This window comes from Pteronotus mesoamericanus, unplaced genomic scaffold (genome assembly GCF_021234165.1).
Source record: "Pteronotus mesoamericanus isolate MK-2021 breed Mesoamerican mustached bat unplaced genomic scaffold, CSHL_Meso_final contig_58, whole genome shotgun sequence".
NCBI lineage: Eukaryota > Metazoa > Chordata > Mammalia > Chiroptera > Mormoopidae > Pteronotus > Pteronotus mesoamericanus.
Window position 1 is genome coordinate 632,010 of NW_026555205.1, and position 25,025 is coordinate 657,034.

General features: G+C 37.9%; 1 protein-coding gene across 1 annotated transcript in view; it reads right to left on the reverse strand.

Annotated features, from left to right (window-relative positions):
• Positions 1–7,303: 7,303 nt before the first annotated feature.
• Positions 7,304–25,025, reverse strand: part of HTR2C (5-hydroxytryptamine receptor 2C) — a 249,260-nt gene continuing 231,538 nt past the window's right edge. Inside the window, exon 4 of the mRNA XM_054580392.1 lies at positions 7,304–8,130. Within this exon, the coding sequence (XP_054436367.1) occupies positions 7,304–8,130 (827 nt within the window). The remainder of the gene's footprint in view (positions 8,131–25,025) is intronic.

The window sequence follows — 25,025 nt, forward strand, 5'->3', positions numbered from 1 at the left end:
GAAGCTCCAGTGGCAACATGGGCCATGATTTGTCTAAAGGTTTCCACACTCACTGTGGGTTTCTCTTTGGATTCATTACCTGCTTGAATGCACTGTTTACAGAGCATTCATTCTAAATAATACTCATACAAAGACTTACTGTAAGTGTATACTTCAATAATTTTTGTAGATTGAGAGAGCTGTGCTAACATCACCATAATGTGTGTTTAAAACATTTTTATCACTCCAAAAACTTTCCTCATGCCTTTTTGCAGTGAATCTCCACTACTACTATCAGCTCAGACATGTAGATTACACCTCGATGAAAGTATTAAAAATAATCTAAATGAAATCTTACAATGTAGTGCTTCCTTCAGTGTTTATAATTGTCAAAATTAAAATATTTGTAAAACTAAAAAAAATGGTACAGATAAGGAAGAAGAAAGGAGTGAACGTTAGATGGCAAGTGCCTAATGGTGGGGTGGAGATACTTGAAACTGGAGTAGCTTCACACTTCAAAGGTTTACTGGGAACCCATACCCTTAAATCTTAAATGTCTGCAAAGTTCTCCTTAAAACCATAAATTGGAGACTTCAAATTAAATTAGTGTCTAGGTGTACCTTTTATATAACTTACTGCCAGTTCTGTAAACAAATGTCCTATTAGGTTTTGGAATTAAATGTCTCTCCTGCTTGGTAATTTCCTCTTTGAGCTTTGTGTTGACTGCCTCTGTTAGATTTTCCTACACAGAAAGAATATTCCAACTGGGAGGAGTTCATCTCAGTTTTGTCATAAAAAGAATATAGTTAATTTACAAATTAAACATTTAAATAAGGTTTTAGCCTTTTTTGCTAATAAATTTAAAATTTGCCATGGCCTGAAAGTTTGTGTCCCTGCCAAATTCATATGTTGAAATTCTTATGTTCTATGTGATAGCATTAAGAGGCGGGCCTTTGGGAGGTGCTTAGGCATAAGGATGGAGCCCTCATATATGGGATCAGTGCCCTTATAAAACAGGCATCAGAGAGCCCCTTGTGTGTACCACCATGTGAGGATGTGGCAATACAAGTAGTCTGCAATCCAAGAGATGCCTTCATGAGAAAGGAAACATGCTGACATTATGATCTTGGCCTTCCCAGACTGCAGATCTGTGAGAAATAAATTTCTGTTGTTTATAAGCCACTCAGTGTATGGTATTTTGTTGTAGCAGCCTGAATGGACTAAGGCACTATTGAAATAGTAATTGTATTTTCTCTTGATGTTAGAGCATCATCAGCAATATAATCTTCATCATCGTAAGTGTTTCAAGCACCCTTTTCACTGTATGCATACACAAGTCACTTATGAAAGAAGGGTCTTTGTCACTCTCAATCTCATATTAGTTGCTGTTTGTTCAAACCTTGTCCCTCTTCCCAACCTGTTATGGGCAGGGCTCTTTCATGATGGGGATTCACACTCACATTGTACATGGCCATTCTTATTAACTTTAGTGCTAGGAGTGAAGGAATATTAAAAGGTTTATTCCTGTCTTCCACTCATCTACTTCTCTACCCCATTTTGAAATGGTAACACTTGGAAAGATGCACGTTGGGGTGGGTTACGATTTCTGCTCTGAGAAAGCTAGTTTTGCCTATGGGTCTCGAAGAAGAAATCATATGACACATTGGAAACAGCACAGACTTAGAAGGGAGATAGTTCTACCTCTGCTCTTTCTAGCATTGTGACTTAGGTGAAGACCCATTGCCGTCCCCCCACCCTTTGATCCTCAGTTTCCACAAGAGCAAAGTGGAGATTTTGAATATACCAACATAGCTACATAAAACAAAGCATACTTATGTTTGGCACATTGTCAGTTCTCAATAAATAATTATAGCAAAATTAATAATATCAAGAGAGTGTGTAGGGAGTAGGTCACTTGAAGCTGTTTTAGGTGTAAGATTTTAAGACAGAAAAGTAAGAAAAGATCGATCATATTTTTCTTTGTATCTTCCAGTCCAACTTCTCAGAATGATAACAAAAGAGAATTTTTCAGAATGAAGCAAAAAATTAGTGCTAGAGTTTGAGCTTAGATTTAAGGTTGAAAATAAGTTTAGAGCTATCCCTAAGAAGGGTTGAAAGCAGGGGAAAAATTGGAGTTAATGATAAAGGTAGGGTTAGAGGTTTGAGTAATGTTAGAGCTCACAGACAGGCAGGATCATAGAGATATGTTAGAATTTAGAGAGAAGAATTAGGATTAGAATTAATTATAAAGTTAAGGGCAGGGATAGGATTGCATATAGAGCTAGTTTTAAAGGTAGAAAGGTAAGGATAGAAATAATGTCATAGTAAGGTGCAAGGATATGAATAAATTTAGTATTAAATTGAAAATTAGCAGTAGGGTTAAATTTAATGGGAGAAATATGTTCACGAAGTTCCATTTCCTCTGCTATGTGAAGGTACCTGTAAAGATGGAGCCTTGGTCACCATTTTTTTCCAGAGTAACTATGGTGAGCAGAGGTTTGCTGGCAACAGAATGAGTGTGTGTTTCTGTTAAGCCACTGAGACTTTGGGATTGTTTCTTACCACAGCTTAGCCTAAGCTATCCAGATGGATTCAGAAATGTAAGCATCCTAGTAAACTGTTGATGGAGAATACCTTTGATGAGAAGAGAAACCACATATAAAAACATGTATTTTATTTCACTTCCATTTCCCTTGATTTTGGCTGAAGTGACAGCCAGCCAGTTTGTTTCACGTTATTTATATAGGTGACAGACTAGGTGGTGAATCTTTCCTACCCCATAGATACACTGTTTGTTACAGATGCTATACTATTCTGCCAATATCCAGCCTTCAGAGCTGAAGGGTTTGTTCTTCAGGGGCTGGGCTGACTGTGGACTGACAGCTTTCAGCTATAAGCCCTCTTTGGGAGATGCCTCTTTGAAAAAGAGTGAACTGACATAAGGTCATACGTTTTGCCTGGGGGCAGCAGAGGTATAGACATCTGGTCCCCACACTTCAACTTGCTACAACTCTGAAGGGATATCCTAGATTCAAAGTTTATGGAAGTCAGCTAAGTGTGATACTGATCTTGTTATTCATATCTCTTAATTGTCTTCCTTGGAGTTGCAGTCTTTGAGTACATGCAGAATTAGTCAGGAAGCATGATACTTTGTGGTTGTTTGCCTTTGTGAATTTATTTTACAAAACTCAATTTAACTTTGAAAGAAAATGAAGCGAAATGGTACATTTCCCCCTCTCAAGGTAGACATTGAATAAACCCTTATCATAACTACATCACAGCCCAACTTCTCCCTCTGCCCAATCCCACTTCTTTCCCTTTCCCTGTGAATATGGATCCCAGGATCACTTCCCAATACACATCCTGCACACTTGTCTCCATCTCAGAATTTACATCCTGGGGAACCCAACCTATCAGAGTTATTTATGTTTATAGATATGCTCTAGGTCATGTATTTGAGAACCACTATGATGTCACCTAGTCCTGTTAGTATTGCCTATAAAAATACCTCTTTCTAACATATTCAGCTCTGTGGGTGATATGTTAACATATATTTAGTGAGAATGTACAGAGAGAAATGAACCTCAACCTTGAGGATTGCATTGGCCTAAGTGTGAACTGAGAATCCGTGTGCTTCTGCAGTAGGCAGAAGCTTCCTGGTACTTGATAACAGGAAGCATCTTTCTCTCTTCAGACCACAAAGAACTTCCAACGCTATGGAATGAGGCCCTTCAGTGTTCCCCTGCCCACCTTCCTTTCCAGTAGTAGTAACCACTCTAATTTTGTTCCTTCAAAAATTTCAGCCTCTCTCCATTGCATCGCTACTGGGGAAGAGTAGACCCTAACTTCAATAGTACACAATATTTCTGGCCATGGGCAGTAGTGACCCTGTTATTTCAAGTGTCAGTTCAACTTTTATCTCTTCAACCAATCCTAGGAACCAGCCTAGTCATAGTGGCAAAGGAATGAAGTATTCCTGCTTTCTTCTCAGAGAACTGAAGTCATGCCAACATCATGCAGGCTCACCCAGCAGCAAGAAAGTATGTGTTGAAAGGAAAGGGCAATGTATTTTGTCATCCCTGGCTCCAGGTGTAGAGGAACAGGGGAGCTTAGTATGGTGACCTAGATGTTTGCAGAGATATCCAAAGCCATTTGGGATAGAGGTAATTTAAGGTGATTATGTGACACGGCATTACTGAAGGGCAGGGAATTGTACAGCCCATTTTGGCAACAGGAAAAGATAATACAGTACCCACAGTTATTGATGCTTATTACATGTATGTTGAATGTATAGTGGCCACTAACTATTGGGGATAAAACCATCAAAAAGATAGACATGGCCCTTTCTGTTCTTGAGGAGCTTGGAGTCTGGTGGGAATAAGATAGCTATGATTCTTAGAGCAAGGAAAGCATGTGAGCCATCCCAGGTCCCTGCTTAGGTTAGAGAAGGTAGGATAACATGGGAGTGCAGTTATTCTGCTTCTGAGTAACCAGTAATGTTGTTTTAATACTGTTTTTGTTGTTTACACTTCTTCATTGTCTTTCCTCTGGTGTTGTAGTCTTTGAATACATGCAGAATTAATCAGAAGAGTGATATTTTCTGGTTCTGTTTGTAAACTTATTGTAAAAGAAAATGAAATGCTATATTTTCCCCTCAAACTATGCAGGGAGAAGAAACACATGACATATCAGCCAACATTTAATAAATTTAATAAATTAATAGGACGTATCACAAAATCCTGGAGTGGATAACATACAGGAACCAGGAATAAGACAATACTTTGCCACCACTCACAAAAAGTATCATATAACAAAGGAGAAATTTTACAGGAAATAAAATAAGGCAGTCTGTTGCACATTTTTTAAACAGATGTACATATGTAATAGTTCATCAAAATGATTTGACAGTAAATTCACCACGTTGCATTTATCACATGGAATTTTAAAACATTTATAAAAGTTTGTAGATTTAACATTGAGCTGCAAGATTTATATCCAAATGAGTATATTTGTTTCATACCAATTTGCACAGAACTTACAAAGAGCACACAATTTGAGGATAATTACTGTGGTGGGTACTATTAAGTACTATACTTGATGAAATAAGAATTATCAACAAATGTGCTATAAGCTATTACCATTCAATTTATTGCTAGTGCTTTGAAAATTGTGGTTTATATTTTATTTCTTTGTAAAACATGTGCTATGAGCTTGCCCTGATAGTTAAGAAATCAGATGTTTCCAATTTTCTCTAATACAATATTTCAGATCTGAATATGTGGTCTTTTTAAAGACTGCTGGAGGATTTTCTTCAGTCCTTTTGGTATCACCTACTCTGCCACATTAATACAGATTGGTGGATTCAGGCAACATACGTGGCATACATGCAGGACACCATCTGTATATGCAGAACTCATGCTCAGTGCATGCTGTGTTTCTTCAGATATTTTGATTTCAGTAAGAATTAGGTCATCATTCAATTTCATATAGTTGTTTTAACATGCAGTTCAACAGAGCTGAAAGGCAGGTAAGCTTTACTTTCGTGTTATGTTTGGGCATGCTCAAGCAATTGACTGACATTTGGCAGTGTTGCAAATCAAGTAGAGGCTGTACTTCCTCAAGTACAGCAGCTCTCCCACTGCCTCTTGTGGCAGACTGTTGTATTTATCTATGCTGTGTGTTGAGGACACAGATCAGGGGTTTTAGAAGTTCAGATTCTGCCATCATCAGTTTCAGGATATTGAGAGGCACACTCTAAGGTGTGTAAGTAACTGTCAGGCATAAGAAATAGCATCATGAATTCTTCAGAAATTGACCCACAATTGTGTGAGATGGACACACATGGAAATACAGTTACTGGAAACACTTGTACATTCTTCACACAACATAGATTTAATGGTCTGACTTTAGCAATGCTTGAAAACGTTTCATGGTTAACAAGCTAGTAAAGTGGTACTGAATTCTTAGAGAGCAGCAGGGCCATGGATGAAACAATGGCCAACATTGATTGTAACACAACACTATATTTTGACAAATGTTTAAACTTCTGGTACATAATTGCAGTACAATGAAGAGCTTGCCACTTTCACAAATTAGCTGCAGCCTTTTCCTGCACTAGAGTTTGGAAGGATCTGAAAATGAGATAAATTTTGTCTAAAACCCAAATGGAAACTCTGTATTTCTTTTATTCCTAGAGTTCAGTAAAAGCTTCTTTTTAATTACTTTTTTCACATTCCAAGGGCCTAATTCTGTAGTTCTTAATCAAGTAAAACTTCCAAGGTTTTGATCATCTACACTTCCAATGCAAGTTTTACTAAAAAATGGACTACAAAATTAGGTCCTATAGACAGAGGTACCATAATTTAAAAAAATATTTTAATAAGGCTCAAAATGTTGACTTCACTTTGTGTATAGCACACGAATTTCCAGGATCCTGAGATCAAAATCCAATTGATGTTAATTCTGGATTGGGAAATAAAATCTGGGATCTCATTTCCTAGTTTAATTTTGGATTAGGTATTTGCTAAGGACCAGAATGAAAAAAACTAATTTCAATATGCTTGTCATTATAATCAGAATTTGAGCATTGTCCTTAAGAAGTGAAAAGCTGTTAGTAGATATATGTTGTATCATCCTTCCACTTCTGTAGTCTGGATTAACCAGCTGCTTATGTTAAAATACCACTATGTTTTGGGATCAACACTGCAGTAAAATACCAACATGACACTCTGACAATGTCAAATTGTGTCCCATATGTGACAATAAAGCTAAGTTCTGCCTTTGACTCACTAATGATGTGATAGAGTATGGGAAGGCAGAACCTATCTTACTGTGTTTATGTGTGTAGATGAGCACAGCACAGCAAGAATTTAAAGTATATATTTACTGTTAACCCGGAAAAAGATTCCACTAAATTTTTAATTTTTAGTGAGGTTGAAGTATAACCACTGTCACATGCATCATTCTGGTCTCCTGCAAATGCCACCTGAGATGAACATTTCCTTATTCACAAAAGAATGAAAAAGAGAGAATTAAAGAGAGAGAAAAGGTCGGAGGGATGAAGGAAGGAAGGGAAAGAAAATGATTGACATTTTACACATCAAAGAATCAAAATAAGTTATTCTCCATCTAGTATAAACAGTAAATATAGAACCCTAAATCTCACTATTGTATGCATGATTGTAAAGTACAGGATTGCAAAGCTATATATAAAAACATTATTTTCAGACAGCAATATTTACATTAGATAGGACCATCTGAAGAATTATCAAACGTTTTCCTATATGTCTAGCTTTACTGTAGGAAAAGACTGTGCTGCACTCTCTTACACACTACTAATCCTTTCACTAACTACATTGGAGGGATTAACTGGTAGCTCCAAATTCTCAACTTGCATCTCTATCCCTGGCTCATTGTCATTAGTTTTCTTCATTGCTGGTTCATTTGTATGCCGGTAAATAGTAACATTGAGCTCTCTCCCAGACAAAGCAGTGGCAGCAACTCTAGGGATTTGCCTGACAGGAGGCTTTTTTTCTGCCTTATAATTGCAGCGCAGATAGTTGGAGAAAGCCCTTCGGTAAACTTTGTTGAACAGAGTGTACACCAGAGGATTAATTCCTGAACAAACATAGCCAATCCAAACAAACACATTCAGAAGCTTTTCCATAAGCTTTTGATTACAGGCCTTCTCACAAAGAACTGACAGAATATTAGTAATAAAAAATGGGCACCACATGATCAGAAACACAAAGAAAACAATGCCAAGGACTTTAGACGCTTTCCGTTCATTGTTGATAGCTTGCATAGTCCCCCTAGGACGTTTTTCTTTCTTCTTTCTTTGACGTGGGTTTAAATCTTGGTTAGGGTTTGCAGCGTTCTCATCATCGGTGATATTCTTCTTGCAGCACTTCAGGAAATCCAGCCTTATTCCCGGTGGTTCCTCGGTGCGGCCTCGCAGTAGCATTAGAGCTTGTCTACGAAGAACATAAATTGTCAGGCAGTAGGTAATCACCATGATCGTCAGTGGTATGAAGAAAGCTACGAAGGACCCAATAAGAACGAAGTTTGGGTCATTCAGCACGCAGGTGGTATTGTGGACGAACACTTTGTCTTCATCTCTCAGTCCAATCACTGGAATAGGAACTGATACACCTGAAGGAGTAAGAACAACAGAAAAGGTAGGACATTGTTACAGCACATTGAAGGGTTGAACAGATTTGTGCAATGGCATATATTCAATTGCATTTTGCTGAAGAAAATTTAGAATTGGTATTTGTTGAAAGCTATTCACAGTATAAAAGGGCAGTCACACAAAAGAGTAGTAGTATGGTATCAGAAAATGAAATTTTTTTTTTCATGTTGAGGATGCTTTCTCCCCAGATTCCTGTAGAAGGCTTGGAATTACCATTATTGAGGTTAACTACTATAGATATGGTCTGTGTAAGACTAGATTGTGTCTGTTTGTTTTATTTCCAATTATTAAAACTGTTCTGGCTCATAGAAGGCACTCAGTAAATATTTCTAAATGAATGAAAACATTTACATCTGTACTCAATGGCATTAAGAAAATTCAATAATTCTTTTTAGCCTATCATCTTCCAAATGCAATAAGCATGATGTGTATATCGCCTATAAGAGTAATAATAGCATATCAGGGTTGGTCGGGCTGACTTTGAGATGAGTTTTTAGCTGATAACATGAGGAAAAGGGTCAAGAAGAGGAAAGTTTATGTGTGAGTCCTTTGGAGACAAGGCCTGAGAACTCTGGAGTTATTGGAAATAGAGAGGACTGTGTGACCATCAAACGTGCTACAAGGACTAGATGTGCATTATGCAGAAATATTGTATAAGCAGAAATTGAAAAGACTCTCTTTTTAGCAAGAGTTTTAATGAGACTCTGGGCATAGGCAATATTGTTTTAAGGTTAAGAGACAGAATGAAATGCAAACTTGGAAGAGATGCAGCTCTCCCATTTTTATGTGAAACTTGGAACATTTTTGTTTTTTAAGAATACTGAGAGGTAGTATTCTAGGTAAGCACCTCTGGTAATAAATAGGCTGCCAAGCAGAAAATGTGGGAGCAGAAGGTGATCTTGTGCCCATGCATAAGTAAGAAAGAAGGAAATTTTCAGAAATGACTACAGTAGATCTTGAAGAGATCTTACATCAGTAAGTAGGGATCATTTGCAAGTGAAAGTCAAACATTGTTAATTTATTCTCTCTTGTGTCCACAGAAAGTTAAAGCCTGGGAAAATTCAGATTGTATTTTTAGGACTCTATCAGAGATTATCATTAGGAATCCTGGGCTGGTGGACAGCTACACTAAACTGAGAAGTGATAGAAGTGCACTCTCAGAGATTATTGCTGGCTTTCGAACACAGAGGGAAGAAATCTGAAACTGAAAGTCCCTACAGTTGGTCTTAATATACTTTCTCAGGTATAAAGTGACTGGATGATCAAGAGGGAAAAAGTGGTCAATATATTTTTTTGTGAGAGCTCTCTCAGGATGTTTGGAAAGTGATATTTAAGCCTTCTTCTCAGACAGTGAATTTCTAAAATAACTGGCCTTATACTAGAGAAAAGAGACCAAGTGATGGTGTGAGAAGCAGCAATAGATGTGACAAGACTCCTTGGGACATTGCGGCATCCCTACAATTCTGAACCTCGGTACCTTACCCATAAAAAGTAAGAAAGGGTATAATAACTAAGAGATGCCAAAAACAGAAAGTATCCTCAGGTAATACAGTGCAAGAAGAAACATTTAAGCCTGAATGGAAAGAGTGGCACATATCAGAGGTAATTTTCACCAACTTTACTGAAATGCTTGGAGGAATTTCAACAGACTTTGGGAATATAGAGTACAACAGAACCACACAGGCTACATTTCTTAAGAGTATAAAAAGGCAGGTAAGAATGCATGCTGTCAGCCTTTATCATTAGAACATGTGATCCAAAATTCATAAATATAAGGGAATCTCTGGAAAGAGTATAGTGCAAGCCTGCCAGAAAGAAGCAGGTATTGACTTATCCTTACTGAAATGTTTTAATGAAGTGTTAGGCTGCGGAAAGTTTTCTAGAGTTCAGGACACTAATATAAAGAAAGAGGGAAAGAGGGAAGGGTTTCTTAAAAACAAATAAGTTACAAGAGAAAAAAATTAGAGGGAGAACCTACAGATTAAGAGAATTAAAAGACCTATCAAGCAAGTATAATGTGTCAAACTCCTTCGTCTCTTGATGCAAACAAACTTTAAAAAATATTCATGATCCATGGAACCTAATCAACAAAACAAACAAGCAAGAAAAACATAACCAGCAACACTGAAAGAAAAAACAAACCAACAATGACGAGAGGGAAGGAGGGAGGGAGTAACGGGGAAAAGAAGGGGAGGGGTCAAATCCAGGAACATGTATAAAGGACCCACGGACAAAGCCAAAGTGGGGAAGGACTGAGGGTGGGAGGTAGGTGTGGGCGAGGCAGGGTAAAGTGGTGGCGGGAAAATGGACACAAATGTATTTGAACAAAAACAATATTCATGACACAGCTGGAAATTCTGAACAATGAATTGCCTTTTAATGATATTAAATAATTATTGCTTGTTAATTTTTAAGAGTGATGCTGACATTCTGGTTATGCAGAAAAACAATTCTTATATTTTAGATATACATGCTGAAATATTTGTGGATGAACTACTATGTTGTTTGGAGTTTATTTCAAAATAATATAGGAGGAAGAAGTGGATGGAAGTATGGATGAATCAGGATAGTCCATAAATTGATAAATTTTGGAGCTGGATGATGAATACATAGGTCCTATTATATATGAGGGGGACCCAAAAGAAACCAGAATTATCTTCTGGAGGGCAGGCCTCTTATAGTATAGGCTTCCCTCACTAGGTGTGTGTTTTATGAACCCATCTGTATCAGTGTAGTACCTGGCATTATTGTGAGAGGCTGCATTTGGCTTCAGTGAATTTTTTTGAAGACTCAAAGCATTTGCCCATCTTTTGATGAGCGATTTACAAGTGCATATGTCTGCAACACATTGAGCATTCAGCAGTTTTTGACCCAAAATGGCAAGAATCCCATGTGCCACCCTCCCTATTCACTTGATCTCACCCCGAGCAACTGTTTTTTGTTTCCCAGAAGAAAAAAAGTCCTCAAAGGGAAATGTTTTGCCAATGTGGAAGAGCTAAAACAAAAATTGGCAGAAACACTAAAAAGCATCAAAATTGATGAACTGCTTTGAGCAGTGGAAAAAAAAGTCTTGATAGTTGTGTTGCATCATATGGAGAGTACTTTGAAGGTGACTGAAGTTTAAACATGTAAGAGTAAGTACACAATTTTTATAAATAAATTCCGGGGGTTTTTTGGGTCCTTACTCATAATTCTATCTACTTTTATACTGTTTGAAAGTCTCCATAACCGAAGTTTAATAATATTTTAAAAATTGTAAAAAGAAAAAGAAAACATAGAGGTCCTTTCTGAAACTGACAAAGAAATCCCTATTAGACCTTAGATCAGGAAGCTCTCAAAGACTTAGTGGCCACTGCTAATCTTGAAAGTGATTACCTCCAGAACAAAACACTTGGACTGTTAAGTGGAAATGCTCACCACTTGGATGTAATTACAGGGAAGAGTCCATTTTCTGACAAAATGGTTATACTTTCTCAGTATCCTGTAATAAGATGAGAGAAAGAGTATAAAGGAACTTCTCCCTTTCTAATCTCCTCTTGCACTGCCCCCCAGCAATGTGGGAACTGGAATCTGTAGGAATCCTGACCAGGCAGACACTCCTACCCTCAGTGAACAAGTGCTAGAGTGGGGATTCAGTCCCCACAGGAAAGGATGCAGTCTTCTAGGTATTCCTAGAGTCACCTGAAGTCTCTGGAGAAGGCTTCACACAATGACTCTAAGATCAGTGGAAGTCAGTGTTACTCAAAGCCCAGGTATGGAGTGGTATTAGCTTGCTTCTGTTAAAAGATTTATTCTTTTCCTATGGAATTCTAGGGCTTTTTAAGCCCTAAAAGTAGGGCTTTTTAAAGAACAAGACAGAGTAACAAAGTGATTCTAGATAAGCAGAAGTTGTTTTTGGGTATTTGATGCCAATTTTATCCCTGGCATCTATTTGTATAATTTTATGTATACTGAGTAAAGGGTAACTCTAAAATTGGCTTTTATTGAGTCTACTGTATGTGCCAGACACTGACCCATGCATATTGCTGCCATTATAGATGTAAAAATCATTATCTCAGTTGGGTTAATATAGATATTATTTGGTAAAGTAGCTTAATTTCTTTACCAAATCTATGCCATTGTAAGTTGTTTTTATTTTTAGAAACCATGAATGCAGTCAACAAAACAGAAGAAGCTCAAGTTCTTTGAGAATATCTGGAAATTATAAATAATAGCAACCACTAAGGTAGCATTAACAACAATATATATTGCATAAATTATTTTATTAAATATTTTAAAAATTAAAGATATGTGTCAGCAGTTCTCAAAGTGTGGTTCAAGGACCCTGGGGGTCTCTGAGACTTAGAGAGTTTGCTAGGTTTCCCTTTTCCACCTATCTTTCTTAAAACAGCATTTCCTTTATAAACGTCAGGACAAACAACATATCACACCAGGTTGAATGCAGATGCATGTATGAGAATCCAACTGTCTCTCCATAAAACTAAATATTAAAGAGATTCCAAAACTGTAAAACAGTGCCTGATCTCTTTCTTAGTTTCTTTGGGAAAATATAGTTTTCACAAATATATAGTATTTATGTTAACAATAAACAGGTTAATTATTGTTATTTAAAATTAAATGATTCATAAACATTTTAAATATTTCCTAGTTTTACTTTGTAACATAATAAATATCAATATATACAAATCACATAAACATACACTTTTTGAGGTCCCCAATTATTTTGAGAGTATGAAGGGGCCCTGACACCAGAGTTTGAGAACTGCTATTCTATGTTAATTGATGAAGTTATTTTAGCCCTAGAAAGTTAAGTTCTGCAAATGTATTGTTTTTCTTAGTATTTTAAATTTGTCAACCAGTAGAAATTCAGGTGATATTATAATGTCAGGTAAATATAAACACATCAGTAATAGCAACATAATACTTCACATGCATTATCTCTTTCATCCTCATCAAATTCTGAAAGACACATATTATTTGGTGAAGTTAACTTCAGAAAAGTTAAGTTCAACAAGTATAATGGAGCAATCTTTGATTTGGCCAAGGAGAAAAAGTGAAAATTGAACTACCATAGAAAATACTATGTACATGCCCTAGCTGGTGTGGCTCAGTGGACTGAGTGCTAGCCTGAGAACCAAAGGGATGCTGGTTCAATTCCCAGTCAGGGCACATGCCTGGGTTGTGTATCAAGTACCCAGTAGGGGGTGCATGAGAGGCAACCACACATTAATGTTTCCCTCTCTTTCTGCTTTCCTTCCCCTCTCTCTAAAAATAAGTAAAATAAAATCTTAAAAAAAGAAAATACTATGTATAAGTAACCAATTGCAATGATAATATATTTTATGGTGTACTTCCTCTTTGTTACAAATTGTGTCAATTATTTTATAATTATTATATACTTTCATATATTATTCAATCCAGACAGAAACATATCAAGAATTATTAGCTAGAACCACTTAATCTTTCTGAAATTAACTTCAATAAATCTATATCTTTAGAATTTTAGAAACAAAAAACTAAGTTATATTTCCTATTCTGCTGAAATTATCAGGTACTATTTTAACCAATCAACAGTCAGCTATTTTGTATGCATTTTCTCATCAAAAGCACTAAGTGATTATTATTTATAAAGGTTACTTAAACCCATAGTAAAAATATACCTTCAATAAACACAAAGGGTCTTAGCATTTTATAAGTATTGAATTCAGTAACATAGTTATAGTGAAGTTTTTATTGAAAATATCATGTGTTACTATGACTACTATGAGGACTAATGTTACTACTACTACTACTATTACTGCTATCATTCACTGAGTGCTTATTGACTCTGGAACTTTATCAGTATACACATTTTACATGCATTATCTCATTCCAGGCTCATTAAAGTCATAAAATAACTCAGTGAGGTTATTTTATTGCAAATAATGCAAGTTCAGAGAAAGTGTGATGGTGTTTATGTTATTTCTTATAGCCTTGAATTCAAGCAACACAGATCAGTTCTTTTCAAATAATCAGATAATAATACCATATGCCAATGATTTTTAGATGCTTATTCCTTTCAGATTTTAATGTTTGAAAGTGCGATATATCTTACAACTGATAGTGTCTTAAAATCACTGATGGCCAGACAGCAGTCATTATATAGTTGACATTGTCTGTGCATGTACGAAACTGGTCTGAGTAAACTTCTCTTAGCATCTTCTGGGAAGACACCCAAATTACCAGCAGCAACATATGCAAAATGAGTATCAACAGCACAGAATCAGCAGGTAAAATAATTCAGTGTGAACAAAAAATTGTAGCAGGCAGAGAGAGAATGTTCTGAAGAAGACATTCCTACCGGGATCAAATGCCACGGAGGGGTCTAGAATTCGAACATTTTTTCTGTCTTTGAAAATGATGAGGTTACTGGTGATTAGGAGGAGAACAATTACAGTGGAGTAATGAAGACAGGATGCAGACTGCCAACGGATAAATAACAAATGATAATATGAAAGTGGAGAGAGAGATTATAGAATAAATTTCCTGGAACAGAACGGCCAACATGAAAATGAAAACATAGTTTAAGAGAATTATTACCAAACTGCAGTGCTACCTCAGAGGTATTTATCTGCATGATGATTTTTTTCAAGGACACCTAAGAGGACCACACCATGTCAAGCTGACATGAGTGGTCTATTGCCTCATGGTGTAACAAGTGGATCCCTGGAACACAGGAGTTAACAGCGGAAGATGAAGGAACTGTTTTCAGAGAAGAACATTGAAGACAAAACAAATGCAAATTATGCTGGTTCTCAGTTCGCAGTTTATGATGCATTGCTGAGAGGAAAAAAAAAGCATTTTTTATGCTTTCACAAATAAATTAGTATGAGTGCAGTGAGAAGTTTAAGAAATTCAGAGTCAGGTTCATAGTCAGCTTTGAACTTCAAGGGTTATTACTAGCTTTAGGGATACTGTAGCAGGACAGAAACTGCATTTTTAAATATAACCTTTTCTCCTTTCTTTCCTTTGATTCCAACTGGCCTCATCCAGCACCCCAACTCACATGCCTCCTTGTCTCTTGCAAGTCCACTCCTTCAATCATCAAGCCCTCAGGACAATGAGGCTCTGGTCAGCATCAAATAATCTAGAAACAAAGCCTCAGGTCCATGGACTGTAGAGACAGTCTTCAGACTAGAGGTAACATCTAGACTTCAGTTGTGTTTCAGCTCCAGACCCAGGAAAGTGGTAGCACCACAGGAAGCAACGCCATGGCTGACACCAGGACCAGAGAGAGGAACTGGTAACCTACCCCCTACCCCACTGCTGACCAACCTGTAGAGACCATGACCCTGACCATGACTCTGACTCCCTTAGTTACCATGACTAGTAATTTTCCCCTGAATAACCCATCCCCTGAAAGCCAAATTTTTTTGACCATTGGCTCACCTGTCTCCAGACATGGGCAACTTCCTGAAAATAAACCCTTACTTTCTTTCCTGCAAGCTCCTGTTTGTGTCTTCATTGGGCATTGATGCATGCAGGCAAATGGACCTCTTTAGGCCAGTAACAATAGTAAGAATATAGGCATGTTTAAATAAAACATAGTAATTGTAAGTTAGTGGTAAAAGAAGACCTTAAATGAATTTGAAGGAAGTTGAACTAAAAAAGAACGTTTGTAAGCACGAAAGCAGAACAGCCAGTCCATGAACTAACGAGAGGAATGACCAGGTTTTGTAAGATATTTTTGGAAAAGAATTTGTGGAGAAGCAGGAAGAAGAGCTCCTAATATTCAAATACAATATAGCTGAGGGTATGAGGAAGTGAAATTTGAGGCAGCAATGAAATAGGACCACAATTAACACTGAAAGGTAGCAGAATATGACACCCAAAATACACCTCTTTGGCATAAGGGTTATTTTGAGAAATAGCAGATATAGGAGAAGCTCTGAAAACAATTTGTGAGAGAAATTCGCATTTAATAAGGAAATATCCATTTGTAAATGTCTCCCTCCCTGTCCCAGGAAAAAAAAGCATTACTCTAAATCACAACATAATGTTATCAATGGATAAGGCACCCACTTAAATCTGCACAACAAACCTTATCTTTGTTTACTGTGATTTTCCTTGTAACATTCTATAATTGACAGCCTCATACCCAACATCTTTGTTTTCAGCTGAAGATAGTATTTAAGATGGTGGCTTATGACATCTGGGAGATTTACTCAGTTTTTCTGGATATCTCCTATATATACTTAAAGCATACATGTAATGAGATACAGAGCGGGAGTCCCTGAGGATATCCCCAGCAGCCCATAATTAGGAGAAAGGGGAAATGCATGATACTTTAAGATACTTTGCATCACAATGGCAAGTGGAAACTGTGTCTTTCCTGAAGGGACAGGGCTGCCACCCCCATACCAGAGCAAAAGGAGTATGTGACTTTCGGAATGTAGTGACTCATGATGTAGCTAGGGGAACTTATACAAGGCCTGTGTGAGAAGCAAGGAGGCAGAGGCTCCTGTGTCACAGGGTATTCTTGCTCTAAGGATGGCAACCAAAAGAAGGTAAAAAGGTACAGGGAACTGGCAGGAGTAGCTCATCATTGGAGGAGCTGGATATAAGGTCACATAGGAAGCTCCAGCATTTAAAATAAGGACAGGAAGAGAGAGGAAGGGCTAGTCTGCAATGAAGGCTGAGAGAGTAGGTAGCAGCCATGAGGAAGGAGCCATGAAGAAGGGGGATTTGGCCATGAGGTGTGAGAAAGGAAGCAGCAAGCAGCTATACGGTTTGAAGTGAAGCAGTCCACCATGAGGGCTGGCATGTAAGCTAGAAGCCATGCAGGCAGGAAGTCAGGATTCAGCCATGCTGTCTGTAGTGAGGGAAGAGCTACAACTGCTCCTCCGAGCAGGCAGCCATGAGGAGATGCAGCCATGAAGATTGTAGTGTAGTGAGGAAGCAGGCACGCGGTCTGCACTGAGGCAAGACCAAGAGTTAGAAAGAGGAGACCTGCTGGGAAACCTGCCTGAAGAAGATTCTGGCAATGCTGATGGAGTTGGGAATTGTGGGTACCTGACAAACCAAGCACAGATTTGTGACAGATGCCTGGAATGCTGAACTATGGCCCAGGAATGCAGACTCCTGCTTCTCTGAAGGATGTATAAAGAAGCCCCTCTCTTGGAACGTGTGCCTCCCTGAACTCCACCATGATCCAGTGGAACATGGCACATGTTTTCTTGAACCATTTCATGGAGGCTGAGGACAACATGCCCTAGAACCTGAAGGAGAGAGCTGTTATGTGAGGATGGCAACTCTGAAACCCACAAGAGCACAGTCCAGTGAGGATGGAGACCTGTTTGCACAGCCAGCTTAAGAACAGATAAGGATATGGGCAACTTCTGTGCATGGTTTCGTTTATAGCCTTTTGAGGAGCAAGTGAAGTGCTGGGTCTCATGGGAGAACAGGGCTTTGAGCAGGAGTGCTCCCAGCCCCCCTGAGGTTGGACTCCTGTAAATAAAAACTTGTTTTGCTCAATACTAATTGTTCGGTCATTCTCTTATTAAAATTGTTTGTATTTCTCTTGGTAATCTGTCTTTTATTGCAGAGGGTGTAAGCTAAAAACTCAGAAGCGTAGAAAGAAAATATTTTTTTCTTCTACACTACTCATAAGCTAATGAAGTTTGAGGAAACTGAAGATTATATTTAATGTGCAATAATGTGTATACACATTAAAGCTGAGAGCCAGTAGAAGTTTTAAGATATAAAAAAGGAAGTTTACAGATGATGGCTGAAAAGAAACAAAAGTTTTGCCTTTTGGAATACTGATTTTGAGATGGTGGTTAAGAAACAAAAGATGGAAAAACTTTTGACCCCTCTTTCCTGCCTAAGAGATTCAGATGGAAAAGATGGCTCCAAGAAAGAAATCTTAACAGTCACCTTAACCTAATTTGAATTAAGTATGGTAGATAGGAAGGTATCAAGTAGGGGCCTAGTAATAGATCACCTATTACTGCTTCCCCTCCTTTTCCTTTGTCTAAAATTATATATATACCCAATTTTACCTTACAGTGTTTTGAATTTTCATGCTTATGTGAATTCCACATGCTCACATATTAAAATTTGATTTTTCCTGTTAACATCTTTGATTATTAGCGCAGCTAGAGGAAATAGAAGGTGGGAGGAAAAATATTGTTTTTTTAGTCTCCACATGGATATAGGTCCCCAAGGAGGCAAAGTCAGAAACAGCTAGGAGAATTACATTACGACAAAAAATGTCTGTTACTAAAAAAATGGTTGTCACTTTTTATTAGAAGAGATGGTAGTATAAATGGGTGGCAGGAATTACCAGGGCCTATATGAAAAGGTGAAAAAAGGATAAAAGGAAGTGAGAAGTGTTAGGTGGTAAAAGAGCAGAATTATTAACTGGATGAAGAAAATTATTTAAGTGGACATTTGTTGATTTCAAAAAAGAATGAGAAATAAGGAAGGTGAATGCAGATAGACGAATGGATACTGACATTTCTTAAAAATAAGATCAGATAGTTAAACACTCTTATATGGCATTGAGAAAATATTTAGGAGAGAAAGAGTATATGTACCCCTATGTTCATTGCAGCATTATTTACAATAGCCAAGCTATTAAAGCAACCCAAATGGACATCACTAGATTAGTGGATAAAAAAGTGGTGGTACATAAATACAATGAAATATTACTTAGTCATAAAAGAGAATGAAATATTACCATTTCCCATAACATGGGTGAGCCTAGGGAGTATCATGCTAAGTGAAATAGGTCAGAAAGAAGAAGACAAATACCATATGATTTTACTTACATGTGGATTATGGAATATATACAACAAAATAAATGAACAGAAAAATAGAAAAAGACTCATGGATATGGAGAACAGACTGATGGTTGTCAGAAGGGAAGGGGTGGGGAGCCAGGTGAAAAAGAGTGAAAGAATAAGTACAAATTAGTAGTCAAAAAGTAGTCATGGGGATGTGAAATACAGCAGAGGGAATATAATCAATAATACTGTAGTAACTATGTATGGTGCCAGGTGAATACTTGTAATAAACAGGGGGTTACTTTGTAAAGTGTATGACTGGGTAACCACTATGCTGTACAACTGAAACTAATCTAAAATAATATTAAATGTCAACTATAGTTGAAAAATAAAACCCAAGAAAAGACTTGTTATCCAGCCAAAAACAACTATAAAACTGGACAGAATATTTGAAAGTATTCTTTTCACACTTCCTATATCAGCTAAGGTTGGAATTTTTTGATAAGGAATTTGAAGCAACTGTTATAAAGATGTTCAAAGACTTTAAAAATGTGGTCCTGATTTATGAAGAGATGCTGACTCATGGTAAAGAAATGTAAATTATAAAAAATTATGGAATAGTGAGAATCAAAATGGCGGAGGAGTGAGAGGAGTCACACTGACCTCCTCCCAGGACCAACCTGGAATTACAACTAAATGGGGGAGAAATCACCTGGAACAAACAACTGAACAAGAGCGAGAGAGGGGCCTTGTAAACCCGGAGACAGAAGAATCAGTTTTAGCGCAATCTAACTGCTAAGGAGTGCGGTACAGATCTGAGAAGGTGGGCGTGATGCCCATGGGCGGCAAGACCAGAAGGATATTGAAACAGCCAGCTGGATCTCCCTGAGAAGAGCAGGGTGTAAACCAAGGGCGGGATTTCTAGCCCACAGCACCAGAGCCCAAAATGTACAGAAAACAGCCAGTTGCGAAAAGCAGCAGGGTTGCTCTCTGCCAGAGACAGGCAGCCGGAGACACAAAGAACTGTTTAAAGGGCCAACGCATATACACATTCTTTTCAAATGTGCATGGAACTTTTTCAAAGATAGACCAAATGATAGGACACAAAGCAAGCCTCAGCAAATTCAGGAAAATTGAAATAATACCAAGCATTTCCTCAGATGACAAGGTCTTGAAACTGGAAATCAACCTCAAAGAGAAATCTCAAAAACATGCAAACTCATGGAGACGGAACAGTAAACTATTAAACAATGAAAGGGTCAATAATGAGATAAGAGAAGAAGTAAAAAAGTTTCTGGAAACAAATTAAAATGAACATACAACAGTCCAAAACCTATGGGACACAGCAAAGGCAGTCCTCAGAAGGAAATTCATAGCAATACAGGCCTACCTAAAAAAGATAGAAATATTTCAAATAAAAGACCTAACCCTGCAACTTTGGGAACCGAAGAAATAACAACAAATAAATCCCAGAGCAAGGAGAAAGAAGGAAATAATTAAGAACAGAGCAGAACTGAATGATATAGAGACGAAAAGAACACTTCAAAGGATCAACAAATCCAGGGGCTGGTTTTTTGAAAAGATAAATGAAATCGACAGGCCTTTAAGCAGGCTCATCAAGAAAAAAAGGGAGAGGGCCCAAATAAATAAAATCAGAGATGAAAGAGGAGAAATAACAACTGATAACACAGAAATACAAAGGTTCGTCAGAAACTACTATGAACAATTATATGCCAAGAAATTTGAAAATCTTGATGAAATGGACAAATTTCTATAAAAGTATAATCTTGCAACACTGAAGGAGGAAGAAGCACAAAGCACAAGAGACCAATACCAGCTGGGAAAATGGAAGCAGTAATCAAGAATCTCCTGGCACACAAAAGCCCTGGGCCGGACAGTTTTACAGGAGAATTTTACATAACATTTAAGGAGGAGGTGACACCTGTCCTTCTCAGACTATTCCAACAAATCCAAGAGAATGGACGACTCTCAAACACTTTTTATGAGGCCAGCATCACCCTGATCCCAAAACCAGATAAAGACCCTAGAAAGAAAGAAAACTACAGGCCAATTTCGCTGATGAACATAGACGCTGAAATCCTCAATAAAATATTGGCAAACTGTATCCAGCAATACATTCAAAAGATTACCCACCATGATCAAGGGGGATTCATCCCAGGCATGCAGGGATGGTTCTATATACGCAATTCAATAAACGCAATATATCACATAAACAAAAGGAAAGACAAAAACCACATGGTCATCTCGACAGACGCAGAAAAAGCATTCGATAAGGTATAGCACCCATTTTTGAACAAAACACTCAACAAAATGGGAATAAATGGGGCATCCCTCAACATAGTAAAGGTCATATATGAAAAACCTACAGCCAACATCATACTAAACGGGCAAGAAGAAAAAGCTGTCCCACTAAGGTCGGGAACATGACAAGAATGTCTGCTATCACCACTTCTATTCAACATAGTATTGGAAGTCCTACCCACAGCGGTCAGACAAGAAAAAGAAATAAAAGCCATCAAAATTGGAAAACAGAAAGTAAAAGTATCATTGTTTATAGATGACATGATAGTGTACATAAAATACCCTGTAGACTTCACCAAAAAACTACTTGACCTAGTAAGTGAATTTGGCAAAACAGCAGGATACAATGTCAATATTCAGAAATCAAAGGCATTTTTGTACACCAGCAATGCAATAGAAGAAGAAGAAATCAGAAAAAAATACCAATCGATATAGCAACAAGAAAAATAAAGTACCTAGGAATAAATTTAACCAAAGAGGGAAAAGACCTGTATGCAGAAAACTATACATTGAAGAAAGAAATTAAGGAAGACACAAATAAATGGAAGCATATACCGTGTTCACGGAATTGAAGAATTAATATCATCCAAATGTCCATACTACCCAAAGCAATTTATAGATTCAATGCAATCCCTATTAAGATACCAATGACGTATTTCACAGAAATAGAACAGACATTTCAAAAATTTCTATGGAACCATAAATGACCCCAAGTAGCCACAGCAATTTTGAGAAAGAGAAACAAAGTAGGAGGGATCAAAACACCGGGCAACAAAGTATATTACAAAGCCACTATACTCAAAAGAGTCTGGTACTGGCACAAGACCAGACCCATAGACCAGTGGAACAGAATAGAAAGCCCAGAAATAAGCCCAGGTCTATATGGGCAACTAATATTTGACAAAGGGGGCAGAAGCATAAAGTGGAGTAAAAATAGCCTCTTCAACAAATGCTGTTGGGACAGCTGGACGGCTACATGCAAAAAATTGAAATTTGGTTATCAGCTGACACCATACATAAAAATAAACTCAAGATAGATAAAAGACTTAAACAGAAGTCGAAACACCATAAAAGTCCTAGAGGAGAACATTGGCAGGAAACTCTCAGATATCCCATGCAGCAATTTATTTTTACCAATATGTGCCCTAAAGCAAGGGACATAAAGGAAAGAATAAACAAGTGGGACCTCATGAAAATAAGAGGCTTCTGCACGGCTAAAGAAAACATCAGCAAAATGAAAAGGGAGCCAACCCTATGGGAAAATATATTTGCTAATGATACATCAGATAGAGGTTTGATCTCCAAGATATATAAAGAACTCACATGACTCCACTCCAAGAAGACAAATGATCCAATCAAAAAATGGACAAAGGACCCAGGCAGATGCTTTTCCAAGGAAGAGATACAGAGGGCCCAAAGACATTTGAAAGGATGCTCGGCATCTCTAGCCATCAGAGAAATGCAGCTCAAAACCACCATGAGATACCACCTCACACCGGTCAGAATGGCCATCATAAACAGATCAACAATTTTTTTTCGGTGCTGGCAAGGCTGTGGAGAAAAGGGAACAGTAGTACACTGTTGGTGGGAATGCAGACTGGTATAGCCATTGTGGAAAGCAGTGTGGAATTTCCTCAAAAATCTGAAAATGGAACTGCCTTTTGATCCTGTGATTCCCCTGCTGGGACTATACCCTAAGAATCCCAAAATGCCAATTCAAAAGACCCTATGCACCCCAATGTTCATAGCAGCACAATTTACAATAGCCAAGTGTTAGAAGCAACCTAAATGCCCATCAGTAGATGATTGGATAAAAAAAATTATGGTTCATTTACACAATGGAATGCTACGCAGCAGAAAGAAAAAGGGACTACTACACTTTGCGAAAGCATGGATGGATCTAGAGAGCGTTATGCTAAGCGAAATAAGCCAGGGGGTTAAGGAAAAATACCATATGATCTCACATATAAGTGGAACCTAACCAACAAAACAAAGATGTAAGGAAATTAAGACCAGCAACACAGAAAGAAAAAAGAAACCAACAGAGAGAAGAGGGAAGGAGGGAGGGGTGGGCAGTGAAAAGGAAGGGAAGGGTTGAGTCAGGGAACATATAACAAGGATTCATGGACAAAGCCAAAGTGGGGAAGGTTTGAGGGAAGGACAGTGGTGAGGGGGGCAAGGTGAAGTGGTGGGGGGAAAGCAGAGACAAATGTATTTGAAAAGAAAGAAAGAAAGAAAGAAAAGAAAGGAAAGAAAGAAAGAAAGAAAGAAAGAAAGAAAGAAAGAAAGAAAGAAAGAAAGAAAGAAAGAAAGAAAGAAAGAAAGAAAGAGAAAGAAAGAAAGAAAGAAAGAAAGAGAAAGAAAGAAAGAAAGAAAGGAAAGGAAAGAAAAAGAAAGAAAGAAAGAAAAAGAAAAACAAAATCTTAACCATTTGTGACATCACAAATAGATGAAGAGGGTATTATACTAAGTGAAATAAGTCAGAGAAAGACAAATAACCACAGGATTTCACTTGGATGTAAATTACAGTAAATATAGTCAATAATTTTATTATAACTATGCACAGTGCCAGGTGTGTACTTGAAATATTGGGTGAACCATTTTGTAAAGCATTTGTCTGTCTAACCACTATGCTCTAAAACTGAAAGTAATACAAAACAACATTAAGTGTAAATTGTAATAGAAAAAAAGCTCATCCTTCAACTCTTGTGTATTGCTAATAGGAATGCACTACAGAGCAGCCACTATTGAAGATGGAATAGTGGGTTTTTAAAAAAAATAAATATGTAATTATCAGTGGTGTACCTAAACCCCCCCCCCACCAATCATTACTATGATATTTTTATTCTCTGTTTCATTAAAAGTTTCTCTGATTATTACTTCCTTTCTCTACTAACTTTGGGCTTTGTTATTCTTTCTCTACTTTCCTAAGGTGTAAACTTAAGCTGTTTGAGATATTTTTTATTAATATAGATATTCATCATTATAAAAAAAAGAAAATAAAGTGCTAATGCATAAATTTGTATTTTCAGACACTTACCCTGGTCTCCGACAAAGGCAGGGGCAGAGTGGGTTATAGACGCCTGAGGAGAGACTGCAGAAGGAGGCTTTGGGGAGAGAACAGAGAGTAGCCGGTGGGATCTCGTTGCTGACTCATACCCTAGGAGGAAGCAGCCATCTTGCTCAGGCAGAGACCAATCCCCCTGAGCTGCACCAGCGTCAAAAGACCCAAAAGCCCTGCCCCCATGGGGGATTCCACCCCATCTTGTGCAGTCTAAGCTGCCTGCTGAGTGCAGAGTGGCAGCCACAGACAATAGATCCCTGGCTAAAGGAGGCACAGAGAGGTCTGGAGATCCTTGAGGAGAGACTGGGGACGGAGACTTTGGGGAGAGAACAGAGAGAGTAGAAGGAGGGATCCCCAATGCGGTCTCCTCCCCCTTACGGCAGCAGCATGAAGAGAGCCAAAACCCCAATCCCAGGAGAGACTCCACCCCGCCCGGAGCTGCCTAAGGCGAACTGCTGAGTGCAGAGTGAATAGAGTAACAGCTGAAGGAGACAGCCACGAACAGTAGATTACTGGAAGTCTGAACAGACCACATAAGGTCAGACAGGGTAAACATCTGACATCATCAGAGACAGATCCAGAAAGTCAAAACAACCGTCTCCAACCATAGAAGTTCACACCACGAAGTCAGGATATCAAGACAGATCAACTTCAGAATCAGAAGCAAAAGGAAAGAGTCTCACAAATAATGGGAAGACAAAGA